Genomic DNA, 16,817 nt, shown 5'->3' on the forward strand with positions numbered 1-16,817 from the left:
GCACAGTAGGCCCGCAGCCATTCTCATTCACGAATCCGTCAGGCCCGATGACTCCCGGGGACCCACTCGCAGAACCCTCCTGGGCCGCGGTGGAGGGACTCCGGGTTCTCAGTAACCAATGACTGAGCCCCCTTGGACGGGACACAGGTGGGGCTGTGCACATGAGAAAGTGACACTAAGCCAAACCACTCAGGCCACCCAGACTCCCACCCCCAGGAAGGCCTCCCCGGGGACAGACACCCCATGTCGGCTCGAGGCCACAGCTCCCTATCCGTCCACTAGTGAACAGTGCCCTCCATGGCCGGCACGTTGTGTGTGTGCGTGCAAGTGTGTGTGAAGGTGATTTCCCGGTAAAGAGGAAAGGCCGAGGCGGCCACGCCCCCTGGGAAGGAGGCACGCTGTGTGCGGAGATGTGACAGCTCCCAGGGGACTGACTTGGAGGGAAAAGGGGGCAAGGGCCCGACAGGGGTCACCGGCTCACACCCTGCCTGTTCTTAGGCAGAGCCTCGCTCCTGTGTAGTTATAGATGGAGGCCGTTCCCTGGGGGATGGAAAGGGGGACGAAACATTCACACTCTGACCTGAACGCCACTCACGAGGGCACTCACTGGAACAACACCATTCCTGGGCCTCTGCGTCGTGCAGCAGATGTTCACGCGAAGAGTCAGCCTCTCGCGCCGGCCGCCGTGGATCGTTACCCTGTGTTCCACGTGCCTCGCACAGGAACCGGTCCAAGACGCAGCGTCTTTCCTGGCGCCTGCTTGTCCCCGATGCTGCCCGGGGCACGGAGAAAGGTGTCTCGCTCGGGAACCCTCAGGTGGCCCACAGTAAATATCAGGACCTGGTGACAGATTGGAGAGACGGGAAGGCGGTTGTTGTTGTAGCTGGTTGCTTCCGATTAATCCGAGCTGGGGATCTGAGGACCAGACATTCGTGCAGACATGATATTTTGCCTACTGGACCTTGAAAATCTCTAGGCCTGTTTTTTTTTAACAACAGTACTGAGGAAGAGATTTTATATCCAGACCTTCTCCCTTTGGCAGCGACGTGCGGCGGGACACGGAGCAGCATGGGCGGCGTGATCCTGAGCCCCGGCTTCCCGGGCGCGTACCCCAACAACCTGGACTGCAGCTGGAGGATCGCCCTGCCCGTCGGCTATGGTGAGCGAGGGCCCACCCGGTCCCCCAAAACTCCGCTCTCTAACTCGTGTCTCAGCAAGAGTCCAGCTGAGTAGACACGGACATTACTCGTGCGTGTGTGGGGTCTGCAATAGGGCGTGGCCTGCAGGTTGAAGGGAAGCTTGGGCAGCCCCTGGCTGGCATGGCTCAGTGGGCTGAGTGCCGGCCTGCACACCACGGGGTCACCGGGGCGATTCCCAGTCAGGGCACATGCCAGGGTTTGCCAGCCAGGTCCCCAGTGGGGGGCGTGTGAGAGGCAACCACACACTGATGTTTCTCTCCTTCTCTTTCCACTCTCTCTAAAACTGAATAAATAAAATCTTTAAAACAAAAAGCTTGGGTAGAAGGGCCTGAAGAACACAATTATTGGGAAAGTCAGGTGAGCCGTGCGGCTGCGTCCAAGGCAGGTGGAGGCATCTGAACGGTGACCCACAAAGCACAAAGCTCTGCATCCCGCACGGGGCGAGCGACTCTCATCGACAACCCCGCCCCCTCCTCTGTCCTCTCGCCGCGGGAGTCGGGGACAGGCACTGTTGACCTCTAACAGTCTGAAGGCCTTTGAAGGGGGTGGCACATTTAAGTAGGGTTTTATAATTTTCTTCAAATGAATGTGTTGTATCGATGTCTGTTTATTAGAATGGCTTCTTTCGGGTCACTCGCATTAATTGCTCTGTGCGCTGACCTCTCATCCCGGCCCCCTTCAGGAGCTCGCAGGCTTCTCGGCCGTCCCTTTCCCGTCCTGCCCTCTCCCGCCTGCCTCCTGGCCGCCTGCGAGGTCCGGTTTGGTGCCTGGGGTTTTCCCACCTGTGGGCCCCTTAATGACAGCACACAGTGTTGCCATGTCACCGTAGATCCCCGGTGTCCTGGGACAGGGGCATCGGGAACCCCTGTCGAGCCAAGTAATTGTCATTAGTGAGACGTGTGAAAGACGGATGACCACATGCAGAAATGGGCATCACTGCCCTGGAAGCGCGTATTTCTGTGACATTTCCGAAGCTTTGCGGAGACCCGTCTGTACCCGGAATGTGGCAGCTGTTCCGTGGAAGGGAAGCAGGGGCTGCGCACACAGGGACAGGGCCAGGGGCTGGGAGGGGACGCAGGCTGGTGGCCCGCAGGCCTGGGCTGGCGTGGGGACGTGAGCGTGACACGGAGAAAGATGGGGCGTGGAAGGGCACCCCCACGTGTGAGGGTCGTGTCCACTGACTCTCAGGGGCCACCGGAGGGTGCTCGGGGTGTAGAGGGGGAGGTTTCACAGAGTGGTAATGGAAGTTCTCCGTCACGTCCAGGTTTCAAGGTCGGTTCTGCTTTCTAAATCCTAAGCTGTCTGGGCGTGGAGGCGGTGATCAGCTCTGTGCGGGAGGGACCGGCCTCCGAGTGGCTTTCTCCGAGCCGGCTTAGCTCATCCCGAAAGCGGGGGCTGCTTTCCTGCTGGGGGGGCTAGAGGCCTGGACGCAGCTGGTCCCGCCCCTTGGTCCAGGCCCGAGGGGCCGGAGGGAAGGCACCCGGGCTCTGCTTAGGTTTTACTTCTTCTCGCTAAAGTGACGCTGGCGTACGACGACATTCTCTGATACTCGGTGGACAGCACGGTGGTGCCACACCCATAGGCCTTGCAGTGCCGTCACCCGTCACCTGGGGAGTCCGGGGCCCAGCGGGCACCGTGCGCAGTTGTCACAGTCCCAGGGACCGTGTCCCCGTGCTGCCCACTAACCCCATCCCCGGGACTCTCGTGTTCATAACTGGAAGGAAGTCTGCACTTCCCACTCCCGTTCACCTGCTCCACCCCGCCCTCTGGTGGCCGTCCCTCGTCTGTGTCTGGGAGTCTGTGTCTGTGCGTCTGTTCCTTCATTTGTGCGATTCACTGCCTCCACGATGCCCCCACACCCCACCCCCCGGCCCGGGCCAGGGCTGCAGGGGCCCAGACCCCTCTGAGTCTCCTCTGCAAGTTGTCGGTTGCCGGCCCTCCAGGCTGCCAGCACCCGGGGCGGAGACGGCAGCGGGGTTCCCAGCCGGCTGCCTGCAGGCGCCAAACCACACCCTCCAGTCACTTCCCACCGTTTCCTTCCCTGTCCCGCAGCCGGGCGGCTGTCAGCGTGGCTTTGGGAGGGGACCATCCGCGAGGAACTCCGTCTCTGTTTCCTGGAAAATGTGTAACGGCGGAGTTCACAGACACGCCGCCTGTGTCTCCTGGCTGTGACCCGCACCACCAGCGTTCACAGCCCGCCGCGCTAACAGGGCACCCTTGTGGAGCAAGGCCACCTTCCCTCGGGCCACCTAGAAGCGGAGGGAGGGGAGGGAAGATTCTTTACAATTCTCCCTGAGCTCTAAAACTATCACCCCTTTTGCCATTTTTTTAACACACACAGAAGATGCAAAATAGAACAATTCACATTCACAAACGCCATCAAGTAAACACTGAGGGTTTTATGCTGAACTCATGGTCACGTGACCACTCAAAGTGTTGTCGAAGATCCCGTGCCCGACACTCGGTTTCTCCCGGGTGATGACAGTCGGGGGAGGGGTGTGCTGAGACTCCCGCCCAGGACGGGTGCACCGGCTGCGGTTCCTGGCGTGAAAGCGTTCAGTCCTTAGCATTCCTTGAGATAGGACAGGGGTGGCTCGGTCGGGCTCATTTTAATCCCTTCGTTTTGGCTTCATCGTGTCAAACTGGGCAGGACTTGCTGAAAATCAGATACCTGTGTGATCCCACGGAGACCGGACCGGAGCCGAGCTCTGGTCTGTTTCCCGACTCGTGCAGCCAGCTCGCCGGGCAGCCGAGACTTCGCCCTGCTCAGGATGCTGGGGTTGTTCCTGCTGTGACAGTTGTCATGCTCCCGTGTCCATCTCAAGTTCAAGTCCGGTCAGGAAGGAGCCCCTCCCCCATGTTCTGTGCTTCTGTGGTGTTGGCTGTTCGCAGCGGTTTTACCCCGTGGTCGGCCGGCCGGCTCTCCTTTCCTTCCCGACCGCGTGGCCCTGTGGGTTCCGGGACGCTCTCCGGACCAAAACTCTGACGCCTGTGTGTGCGTCCGTCCGGCAGGAGCACCTTCTAAGCCATTTCCCTGCTATTCAGCCTTATTCCCCAGCGCGGAACCTGTTGTGTCCGAGCCCTGCCCTGGGTTCCCACCCTTCCTGGTCCTGTCTGTACAGACAGAAACGTCGGTGGCTCAGTGGCCGTCTCTGGCTGTTGCTGCATCTCTGTCTGCATTCTAGTTCACGGGGACAAACTCGATGGGCATTTAGGGAACCGCAGGCCCCGGGGGCCCTGACACCGTCACACACACACACACACACACACACACACACAGGATGTGTTAGCGCTGTGTATTTATTAGCAGCAAAACTCTCTCTTATCAGCTTTGGGGACCAGGCTACGAAAGATAACTGTGCTTATAATTCAGCAACTGGCGAGGAATAAATTGGATTCCCATGTGCCCCCTGGTAAGGGGTTGGGTATCTCACCCGCCACAGCTGTGTGTGTGGGGGGGGCAGGCCAGACCGGAGGGGCTCAGAGGGCTGGCTACTGGCCTGACCTTCCTCCCTCCTCCCTCCCTCCCCCAACTCGCCTGCGTCTCTCCCTCCCTGGTCTCTCAACCTCTCTCTCTCTCTCTCTCTCTCTCTTTGTCCTGCTTCCAACTTTCTTTTGTCCGAACGTGTTTGCTGGAATTTAGAAGAACATTGATAGCTCACTGTTGGCTCTTCAAAGAAGAAACATATTTGATATTTTTTCCTTCTGCCTTTTTATCAAGTATTTTATTGTTGTTCCATTACAGTTGTCCCAAGTTCCCCTCTCGGCCCCCCTCTGCTCATCCCACCCCCGTTCCCGCAGTCCGTCCGGTCCCCGTGCTGTCGTCCGTGTCCGCGGGCCGTTCACACACGTGCCTTGTCGAGCCCCTCCCCCTTCCCTCCACCACTCCCCCTCCGCCCTCCCCTCCGGTTGCGGTCCATCCGTTTTTTGTCTGCAGGCCTCCAGTTCCTTTGTGTTCGTTACTAGATTGTGTTCATTAGGCTCCTGTTACAGGTGAGACCGGGCGGTGTTTGTGCCTCACCGCCTGGCTTACTTCACTCAGCATAATGCTCTGCAGCTGTGTCCACCCACGCTGTCTCGGAGAGTGGGAGCGCCTTCCCTCCCTCTCTCTCTCTCTCTCTCTCTCTCTCTCTGCTGCGAGTGTTCCGTCATGTAAATGAACCACCGTTTTTTGATCCACTCATGTACTGATGAGCACTGAGGCTGTTTCTAGCACTCATATTTGACATTTTTTAACAGTCACAGGAGATTTAAGTGTATGGAGTTGTTCCACATCAGTTGTGCACTGGGCCCTGTGTTAGTGTGGCCCAGACCCCCAGCCGGGACCTGCCTCCCTGGCTGTGCCGTGCGTGGGTGTGCAGGGCTGGACCACGAGTGTGGACTGAATGAACCCCACGTTCTGAAACGGTCCTAAATCTGGGCTGACTCGTTCAAGGGCTCCGTGTCCTCCCCGGCGTCCCCCTGTGCTCTCTGCTTCCTCCCCCTCTCCTGAAGAACGCCACACTCCAGTTCTCCTCCTTTCTCTCACGACCTCAGTTGAACACACTTAACACAAACAGCTTTCTCCAAGAAGGACTGGAGTGCCTTCACGTCCTGAGTGTGCTGCTCTGCCGTGAGCACCTTGTGTGAGACGTCCAGAGATGGGCGGGCTTCACCCGTCCGGCGGGGGGGGGGGGGGGGTACACCACACTGCCCCCTCCCCCGAGTGTGGGGACAGAGCACTCCCCTTCCTGAGACTCGGTTTGCTCACCTGTGGAAGGGTGACGATAATGAGGACGACCTTCCTGGGGAACTGGGGGCAGAGCGAGTGGGTAAACCGGGTCTCTGCCCTGACACCTGGCCGGACCCTGCACCTGCCAACAAGGTGATGTGACGTCACTCCGCTATCTGCCGCACAGAGTTTTCTGCCCCGAGGACGAAGCGGGGTGTTTGGGGTGACTTCCCACTTTATCGAGCACCTTCAGGTTTAGCTTCCCTGCTGCTGTGTACATGAGGCTCTCTCCTTTCCTTCCCCCGACTTCTGGCTGAGGGTGACTTCACACTCCATCAAGAGCTGAGTCGATGTGCTTGCTTTACATTTCCCCGCACTCGCACTTAAGTGGGGGGACCATTATCTTCAGTTTCCAAACTGCGGAAGCAAGTGTGTTAGATGAGGAGCGAAAGGAAAGCTCTTCTTATCTCCAGGCGCAGGAGAGCGACACAAGCAAAGCCTTTCTGATACGTTGGCAGGATAATCCGTGATAGCTCCCGCAGTGCTCCATGTCGGCTCTCCAAGCCCCAATTAACTGTCTCGTTCTGTGTTCGAACGCACACCTTGGAGCGCCGTCTGAGCCGTCCCAGTGACTGAAAGACTTCAGACACGGTAGTCAGATCAGTGTTCCAGAATGCCGCCACGCTCCAGCAAGTGACTCTGGGAGATTCTGGTTTGGCTCTGCTTTGAAGTCGTTGGCCGTGGCTCGTCCGGCGCACAGAGCCACGCGTCACTGGCCATTTGGGCTGGGCAGTGCAGTGCAGTGAGGGCCAGGCTCTCAGACGGGACCGTGACAGTCACAGTGAGGCTTGCAGCATCGTTCCCTCACTTTGCACACAAAACAGAATCAAAAGAATCACCTGCAGAATAAATGGACCTCTTGTGCCGCGGCTGGACGACCTACAAGCCACCTGCAAACTTCCTTGCATTTACTTTGGGGCCTCTATCGGCTGCTTCCTCGATGAAGCCGTAAGTTGCCTTCTGGAAGGTTTGACGTGCAGTCACAAACTTGTGTTTACGGGGGCGTTAGTCGGGGTGGCAGCTGGACGGCGTCGCTGCCGGGCGTGGGGGCAGCGGCCAGCACCCCCAGCATCGGCCCTGCGTGTCCCTGTGACACAGAGCTCCTGTGTGTCTCTGTGCTCCTCCTGTTTGACAAGGAAGGTGGCATAGGGACACTCACTGCAGGAGGAAGGTCACACAGCCCCTAGGTACGCGGTGAAATCGAACCGAGGTCCTCTGCGATCCCAAATGGGTGAGGGGCTCCCCGTGCCCCGCAGCCCCCTGTTCTTCCGCCTGGAGAGACAGGGTTTGGGGACAGTCGCTCACCTTGGACCAACTTGATTTTGTGCATCCCGATGCCGGCGTTCCCTGACTCCGCCCGTTTCTCCGCAGGAGCGCACATTCAGTTCCTGAACTTCTCCACGGAGGCGAACCACGACTTCCTGGAGATCCAGAACGGGCCGCACCCCAGCAGCCCGCTGCTCGGGCAGTTCAGCGGCCCCGACCTGCCAGCCGCACTGCTCAGCACCACGCACGACACGCTGGTCCACTTCTACAGTGACCACTCCCAGAACCGGCAGGGCTTCAGGCTGGCGTACCAAGGTGAGGGGCGACGCGGGCCCGGGGCGCTCCTCGCCGACGCCGGAACTGCACTGGAGCGGGGACCCCCCCCCCGCCCCCGACCGGTTAGCGGCCGGACAGCTGGAGGCGTGGGTAGAGGGGAACTCTGCCGACCGGCAGGTCGTGGGGTCATTTCCGTTCTTGTCCTCGCCGGGGGACGCAGACTCCCAGGGCACAGCCTGCCCCACAACGGTCACAGCCCCCCCGCCCCCCCCCCCCTGCCCCTCACCCTCCGGGGCCACCCCCACGTACCTCCCGGCCACGTAGCAGCATCGTCACTCTGTCTCCTCATTGGACGCTGTGTCCTCCCCGCCACACGGAGGTCTTGACCCTCCCAGACGGCGGGGGGTGGGGGTGGGGGGCCCTTCTGCGTGGACGGGGCCTGGCTGCCTCTCGGTGCAGTCACGTCTCCTCTCAGCCTGAAATGGTGTCTTTGCTCAGCCGAGTTCCAGTTAAGCCAGAAACAATTCAGTGGGTGAACTTTACTCTTTTTCAAACTGTCAGAACGTGAGACCGGTAAGAAGAGCTTGGCTCGGCCATTACAGCCTTTCTGACGGGTGAAAACGTTCAGAGATTTCGTTTCACACAACCCAGTTTGTCCTTCTCCTGACGGTCCTTAAGTCAGATGACGCAGGGAGTGTCAAGGGCAGGGCCTTTTCCTTCCAACTCGGCTAAACCACTCGTTTTCTTGAACTTCGCGGGCTGCCCCCGAAACAGAGCTTCCGCAGCTAACTGCCCCAGGAGGGGCGGAGTCTGTGCGGAACCAGTAGACGGTAGCACCGAAGTTGTGACCGTAAAGTGTAGATTCGCATTTCCGGAGCTCGGGTCTCTGGAAGTAGAAACCCAGACGGGAGGGGAAAGCAAAGAGGGTCGTTGAGGTTGGGCCAGCGAGGACTCGACAGGGGAGGCGGCCGGAAGGTCCCCGTGAGCCCCCGTGTCTGCTGTCACTCCCCAGCCCAACTGTCATGCCCCCCCCCCCAGAATCTCGGTCTGATCCGGTCAAACTGACAAGAGTGACGGTTTGAGTCACATCGGCTTGGATTCAGAGGAAAGACCAGGAGGAAGCTGTTCCCATATCTAACAACCCTCATTCTGGTGTCTGATAACTTACGAAGTTCTCCGCAGTCCGAACCTGTCGAGTTGTAACTTAATGTGTTTTCCTGCAGGCCCCCCGTTCAGTAGGCTGCGCCCAGAATTCCGTTTCTGGGCTAAGCGGTGAGGATTAAAATGGGACACCGTCCGCCTTAAACAATGTCACTAATTAGTGGGACGTGCGGACCTCGGACACAAAACAAAAGCCAAGCCTGAGGCTCCCTGTCCCTGGGGCACTTGCGGAAGTTCAAGGGCAACCCCTGTGCGCCTGGCAGGAGGGGCCCACCCAGCACGCAGGCCCGGAGGAGGCCGTGTGAGGAGGCGTTGGGGCCTGCATGTGGGGGCACCGGACACCCCGCTGTGGCAGGTGGCGCAGTGTCTGAGCCAGAGCCGCGGTGGGTACAGAGGACCGGCGGCCGAGGGCATGCAGTTACAAAGTGGTTCCCTCCCCGTGTGAAAAGCTGGACCCCCTCTCAAGAGCAGCGATTCTGGAACCCGAGGGATCCGTGTCTTGAATGACATTCACACATGGCAGATGCCAGTCACATGTAGATCTCTTCCGCCTGCGCGGGAAGTCACCGAGGATTGCACACGAAAGATACATGGCTGACGTTCAGAGGACGGACCGCTGGGGGAGGGGCAGGGGCCTGGGAGCACGCCCGCAGGTGCCTGGGGGGGGTGTGGGCCCCCTCGTCAGCCCCCCTTCCTTTCACTTGGTCGCCTCCATCAGCCCATGTGCCCACCTCAATTTTGGGTCCTGCGTGTCTGCATTCCAGGCTTCGTTTTTGTATTTCTGTGCCCTCTTCCCCCCCTCCCCATCCCCTTTGAGGTGTGTTCTGTGAGGAAAATGAACATTTTACTCATGATTACGGATTATACTTGGTTCATCCGGGGTAATCTTTATTGCCTCATTGCCGTAATCTCAGTATCCAAGTCAATTAAATCATGCACAGTTATGTATCTCGAACCACAAGCTGCCACGTAAGTGGTCACCCGCAGCTGACCCGGAGAACTCGGGAGAAGTCTCCCCCATTTTGAACACCTTAATACCGTATTCAAGGTTTGACTTTTCTTTCCTCACTGACACTGCAGAAGTCGAGTAAAAACCCCCGTGGGGGGAGCACTTCCTACGGCTCGGAAACGTCTAACCACGTGTCGTGCGCCTGAAACCAATGCAAGCTAGCAGGTCCGCTGTAACTGGGAAATAAGCTAATTTTTAAAAGTAATTTAAAAAATTCAAGAACTTAGTACTCACATCTGAAATAACAATAAAAATATGATGAGGAAGAAAATTCATGAGGACATTGTTTGCCATGTAGTTTTGAGACTGTATTTTTATATTACACAATATTTAACCTCCATAGTTTTAAAAAAGTGTATTTTGTTGTTGTTGTTTTACTTCTCTTGATATTCTTCAGACAGGGCTCCTAAGGCCGTGTCTACATAGTTCCAAAGTCACAGGTTCATTAAATATTTAAAAATGGCCTGAGAAAACCTAGGCCTATGCAGGAATCATCCAGGCCAGAGGTCACACCGTTACTGTGATCGGTTAGCCAAACATTCATGTTTTCCAAATTGTCAATTTTTGGAATTAGGTTTCACACAATCCTCGAAGTACCACAGATCTGCTTTCCTTTCCTCTCCTGCAACGACGAAGCCTGGAGCTACGCGGCCTGCTCACTGGACGGTCCCTGACAGGTCGGAGTGAGGACGGCCCCTCTGGCCTCTGGAGCTTCCTGTCGCCTCCGGAGGCTGTGGCCCCTCCCATCACCGGGCACCTGGCTCCACCCTCAGGCATCTGGACGGGGGCGTGCTCACCCTGACCGGGCCTTCGGCTGGCCGAGTGAATGTTTTATTTACCTGACACCTGACTCTTGTTCAGTATCCACGTTTTTTTTAAAAACCCCGAACAAAATACTTTTATCCCAGGAAATGAGTCTGCTGCAACGGGGAGATGTGGAAATGAGCAAAGTGAGACAGAAGGAGAGCTTCTGTCTCAGGTGAGGCCGCTCACTGCCGGCCGGGTGGCACTTGCACTTCCTTAGGCGGCTTGGCATCTCACAGAATCTGCACGTGGGTGGAGAGGCACCACTGTGACTGCCTGTCCCTGCCACAGCCCCAGGCTCCACTCGAGACTGACAGGGAAGCTCAGCGCGTGGTGAGCGGCTCTGGAGACGAGGCATAAATCACCCAGGAAACTCCCGTCACTCTCCGCGAGGCCGTGCTGAGCGCCTCATCACCAAACCTGGTCGCTCATTTACGGCCCCTTGAAGGTCAGGCACGGGATGGGCAGACGGAGCTGTCTGGCCGTTCAACGGCTTCAGAGCTTGTGCGGTGAAGGTCGAGAACATGTTAAATGAAACCAAGTTCATGTACCCGATTTCTAACTCTCAAACCGGAGCGCGGATGAGAGGTGAAGACAGGCGCCAACTCGTGAGCTGTGAGCCCCAGGGCATCTCGGGTGAGAGACAGGGGAGCCGTGAACCCCCCACGGGCTGTCCCTGCGCGCACTGGTCACCTGAACTCCGACGCAGGTGCTGCCCGCGGCCGGCAGATCTGGGTGACGGGCACCTTCCCACCTGAGAACCCAGGCTGTGCCGGAAGGACCGGGGTCCGTGCACCAGCCTACTCCCGGGGCGTTGGTGTGTGCTTACTGCGGTACTTAGATGTTTTTTAAACAATATTCCTGAAGTTGCAGCGTATGGAGAATTTTAGTGGCTTTCTTCACTCTTTTGTTTTTCGTACTTGATCTTTGGAGAAACTGAGTATTTATCTCCCTCCCTCCCCGCCCTCACTGCCGCTGCCTCTTTCTTTGTCTCTCTTGGCCTGTAAAGCACAATTGCTTGAAGCCGACAAGCTCAGGTCAGGGTTACCTGCTCAGCCACAGAGGGAGGAGGAAGTGTGTGAGAGACAGACACCCCTGCTGGTCTGATCAGGCTGCGTGGGTGCACACCAGGCACCCGCCCCCCAGTCTCCACCCCCCCCGACCGGCCCGCCCCACACGCTCCCGCGTGCCCAGCCACTTGTGCACCCGCTGCCATGCCCCCCTGTCTCTTCGTCACCGCCGTCCTCGCTCGCCCCTTCCCTCCGTGTGACCACTGCAGAGACAGACGGTCCAACACTCTGGGACCCGCCCACACGAGTCGCAGACCGCGTGACTTCCCAGCACTCACTCACTTAGGGATTTCAGAGTCAGACGCTCACCCCGGTGGTGCCCAACAGACCGGACCACGGGCAGGTGGTCTCCCCGGCGCCAGCTCACACCTTCAGTCCACGGCCCCATGGGCCCAGGTCTGGGCCTGCTCTCCGCAGGGGCGCGTGGCCGGTGGACACTGAGCCCCGCACCTGGGGTGGGGCCTCCGCTGTGTGGCTTTGTCAGGGAGCAGGGTGACTCCCAGTCCGTACTGTGAGAGCAAGGCCCGGCAGAGGGCCAGTGCTGCCTGGGGGGCTCCTCCCTCTTGGGGGCCTCGCCCTGCACCCCAGCAGCTGAGGGTGTCGCTGGGCGGGGCTCACCTGGTTGTAAAATGGTTGATGGCACCTGGAGGCGACACCTAGTTCACAGACTAGTTAACCTTTACTAACCACCTGTGAACCACACAGTCTGCTGCCCACCATCCTACCGGGAGCTTCTTCTCAGGAACACGCCAAGTACAGTAACTGTCTGTTACGTAAAGAGTGTGCGCATACCAGTTCCCACTGTAACGGGATTCCACAGCTTGTTCTTCAACCCTCTCTCTCAGTTTCTCAGTCGGCACCCAGTGTGACCCTGTGCTGGTTTCGGGCGCATGGCACGGGGGTGAGCCCGTCACACCCTGTACCAAGTGTCCCCCCGACATGCCCAGTCCCCACCGGCTCTCCACATCCTTATTGGAAAGTTATTGATTACACTCCCTGTGCTGTGATTACATCCAGCGACTGTTTTGCAGCCACCAAGACGCACGTCTTAACCCCTTCACCATTTTCCCTCCAGCCCCCGATTCTACAATTAAAAAAAATGAAGAAAACGGGATAAATGTCTCTCTGGAACAGTAACTAAAATGAACAAGACGAAACAGCAGCCGCCCGTGAGAAGCACGGAGACCGGAGCGCTGGAGCGACATTTTCTCGGTGGAGGGGGACGGTGCACCCCGATCTTCTCACCACCCACCTCCGCCCCCTTCTTTGTCAACTCCGCGGCATGCACGTCCTTCCACGGCGCACGCTGCCGGGGGTGTTTGGGGAGGGGGTGACGTCACTTCTAAAGGCACAGGAAGCGTGAAAGGCAGAGCGCTCTCACCCCTTTACTGATGATACCTGTTGTCTGTCTTAGTGCGGCGCCTGGCGGCCCTGGAGGACGTGTTCTTCCAAAACTGACCCCGAACTTCGTTCCCCCGAAGAAGCTGAATGCAGCCACGCCCCTGCTCCCACTCCCAGCCCCCCCCCACGCCCCCCGCCGGGTCGTTCACGCGCTCCGCTCTGTGTGTCTGTTCCAGCCTACGAGCTGCAGAACTGCCCGGACCCCCCGCCCTTCCAGAACGGGTACGTGGTCAACTCCGACTTCAGCGTGGGCCAGTCCATCTCCTTCGAGTGCTACCCCGGGTACGTGCTCACCGGCCACCCGGTGCTCACCTGCCAGCACGGGACCAACCGAGACTGGAACCACCCTTTCCCCAGGTGTGACGGTAGGTGGGCCGCTCTCCCCGGGCGCAGTGGGGCTTCCTCGAGCGGGACGGCATGTTCCGTGTTCAAGGGGCGCGGCCCGGGAGTCGCTGGTTCGATCCACAGACGTGTGTCGGGACCCAGGGATGTGAGGCTCCTCCTGCTTAATGTCCGGGGCTCCGTCCTATGCCGGGGTAAACTGAAAACAAAAAGATGAATCGATAGCCTTTGCCCTCAAGGAAATTGCAAGGATGTCAAAATGATAAGTGCAAAGATTTGTTGGGCCAAACCAGACACCAGCAGGCAGTGCCAGGGGGTTTCGGGCACAGAAGACAGAGTTTGCTCGGGAAGCAAGGGGCGTCCGGTGGGAGGGCGGGGTGGCCCCACGGTGGCTCCGCGGGACTGAGGGGTTAGAGGTGGGAAGCGTCTTATTATCCTTACCTGGGTGTTTTTGCCGCCGACCTCCCCCCGCAACAGCACCTTGCTTCTGCGTTTGGGAGTGCCGGTTTCTGTTCCTGGCGGGGTCCAAGGCGCGCACCCTGCTGGGAGACTAGGAGGCAGAGGCTGTCCTCAGCAGGCAGGAGAAACGGTGGGGGCCAGGGCGGTGTGCGGGAGCCCCGTGGGGAGACGGTAGTGCCAGGCAGCTGTGCGCTCGGGCTGATGGGTTCCGGGGGCAGGAGTCAGGCTGGGCTTGCAGACAGCCCCCCCCCGCCGTGGGCGGGCCTCCCGGCTGTGAGCGGGGGTCACTGCTCCGCAGCTCGTGCCTGGCTGCCGACTCTCACCATCGCTGGGGACTTTTGCAACATCCAGTTAAAATAAATAGATGGAGGACTTTGTTTAGGAAGCATGCACATCACACAGAAAAGCTGCTGTAAACCAGGTGTTCCAACATCATACATACAGGAGCTTTGAATGACAAGGCCAACTCAGGCGACCTTTGACATGCTGAACATCTATGTCCAGCAGCAAGAACGGGACTGGCGTCTGGCTGTGTTTTAATTTTGACTGAAGGAGGGAGAAAAAGCAAAGCATATCAGTGAACTCTTTAAATCGTGTTTTCATCTGTATTTTTCACCCTATACCATTATGGAAATAACTATAAGGGAATTCCAGCTGTATTTTTAAGATTACGTTAGCCTAATACAAACTTAATAATGTAAAAGTCACTAATAGTGTGATTCAATGCAAATGTAAAATAGCATTTTAAAATTATTGTATAAAACTCTGAATAGCAGTTGCATATCCAGTGTTTTTTCATCAAAACACTCAAAAAAACTTTCATACCATTTTCCGTTTTAAAATTCATATATTTATATGTATAAATTACTTGACTTGTCAGGATTAATATTTTTGCAATTTTTACCAGATCCTTTGTATTCATACGTAGATGGAATACTTCTTGGTTTCATATAAAAAAATAGCATTAAGCATTTAATTAGATTTCATTGCTCTTTCAAATCCAGTTTTGCAATGCGGAAATCATTGCTGGCTCAGCCTTAGTTCACCAGCGTGAAGACAACTAAATGTACCTTTTCTGATGCAGCTTAGAGGCGACGCCGTGTTCTGACAGTGCGTCAGACATGATGTCTTCAAAATAAGTACATAAAAGAGGGTGTCTGAAAGTGATGAGAAATTCAAGACTTTATTAATTTTGCCAGGAACTTATAATTATACAGAAGCCACGGCTGTTTTTCTTTAAAGATTTATTTTTATTTTTGTTTAGAGAGGGAAGGGAGTGAGAAAGAGAGAGAAACATCAATGTGTGGTTGCTGGGGGTCATGGCCTGCAACCCAGGCATGTACCCTGACTGGAAATCGAACCTGTGACACTTTGGTTCGCAGCCCGTGCTCAATCCACTGAGCTACGCCAGCCAGGGCAGAAGCCACGGCTGTTTTAAAAAATGGGTTGTTTAAAAAAATGGGTTATAATTATTAGAGTGTGGTTTAAAAGACTGTGGTTTATCGAGTTACTACATGTAATTTGATAATTAAATAGATATCTATGCTTACAAATGTAACTCAAAATTTTCAGATATGTTATTGACCTGATTAGCCGTTTATCACTGAAATATTTGTGTAGCTACCCTTTTAAGGTCTTTTAAAAAGTTTACCCCTGTCCTGGGACACCTCCCCTTAAAATGCGCCAGCACCTTCGGTGCGGAGCCCCAGGGACAGGTAACCCCCAGACAACCTGCTGCAGGTGGGGTGTCCCCAGCGCCTTTTCAAGGGACAGATTTTACAAGCAGAAGACAACTCAGTTGTGTAACTGATATGAGAAGTCCAAGCAGCCAAGGACAGGATACGATGTGCATACTCTTAAAATGAAGGTTTGCCAAGGTGGTTGATAAACACAGAAAATCATCTCCCCCAGGTGTTCAGACACTGGGGGGTCTGTCGGGTGTCTGCTGGGCGGAGACCCACTCACCCTGGAGTGGCGGTGGGGGGTGGGGCGGATAGGAGAACAGGCAGGGTGAGCGATTGCCTGAGGTGCAGCCGGGGGAGAAGTGTGACGGTGTGACATCCTCAGGGCCACCAAGGGGCTCTGCCAGGGGCTCTGTGGCCCTCTGTCACAGCTGTCATCCTCTGTCTGCCTGGTGGGGTGTCCACTAATGTCCTCCAGACCCCGGACCCCACCGGGAATGACACTGAGAAATGCACCCCCTTTTCTCTGCGGCCCCCTCTTCCGGCGAATTCACACCAAACTCACCAGGGTCAGGCCCTGTCGCAGGCTCACAGGCACCTGGGCGGTTACCTGGGCAGGGACCGCCGCCCCTGTTTCCTCCTCACCCTTCCTCACTGTTACTGAGTGTTTCTCTCCGTCTTTGCCTGCGTGTTGGCCTGGTCACTCTGCCCACACTCTGCATCTTTTGTGGCAAGTCCTTAGGAACCCCCAGGATTCGTGCCGGCCACACACACTCACAGCACAGCTGTTGGCTTTTGGTTCGATTAGAAAGTCTGTTTCCCTTACACAGTGGAATTCTGTGCAGCAGAGAGAATGAAGGAGCTCCTACCCTTTGCAACAGCGTGGATGGAGCTGGAGAGCATTATGCTGAGTGAAACAAGCCAGGCAGTGAGAGACAAATACCACATGATCTCACCTTTAACAGGAACCTAAACAACAAAACAAAGAAACAAGCGAAATATAACGAGAGACACTGAAATAGAGGACAGGCTGACAGTGACCAGAGGGGAGAGGGGAGGGAATTTCAGGGGGGAATGGGAAGGGTTTGCAGGAACAAGTATACAGGACACATGGACAACAACTAGGGGGAGGGTGGAAATGGGAGGCAGGTGGGGAGGCAGGGGTGGGTGGGCTGGGGTGACAGTAAAGGACAGAAAACTGTACTTGAACAGTGATTAAAATTAAATTAAAAAGTAAAATTAAGAGAAAAGCCTGCTTCCCTGCAGTGGCAGTGTATCGTGTCCCCACGAGAAGTGAATGCACCTCACGTTATCCTGCTAGCAGGTGGCAGCAGGTGGCAGCAGGTGGTGGTTTCGTTTCCCGTAAACAGAGGAGAG

At 56.6% G+C, this 16,817-nt stretch overlaps 1 protein-coding gene across 1 annotated transcript in view; it reads left to right on the forward strand.

Annotated features, from left to right (window-relative positions):
• The window catches only part of LOC114508849 (CUB and sushi domain-containing protein 1), a 416,019-nt gene that overhangs the window by 330,649 nt on the left and 68,553 nt on the right, over positions 1–16,817 (forward strand). Inside the window, exons 41-43 of the mRNA XM_036011116.1 lie at positions 1,043–1,159; positions 7,342–7,551; positions 13,134–13,322. Coding sequence (XP_035867009.1) covers positions 1,043–1,159; positions 7,342–7,551; positions 13,134–13,322 — 516 coding nt within the window. The remainder of the gene's footprint in view (positions 1–1,042; positions 1,160–7,341; positions 7,552–13,133; positions 13,323–16,817) is intronic.

This window comes from Phyllostomus discolor, chromosome 11 (assembly GCF_004126475.2).
Source record: "Phyllostomus discolor isolate MPI-MPIP mPhyDis1 chromosome 11, mPhyDis1.pri.v3, whole genome shotgun sequence".
In the NCBI taxonomy this organism is placed as follows: domain Eukaryota; kingdom Metazoa; phylum Chordata; class Mammalia; order Chiroptera; family Phyllostomidae; genus Phyllostomus; species Phyllostomus discolor.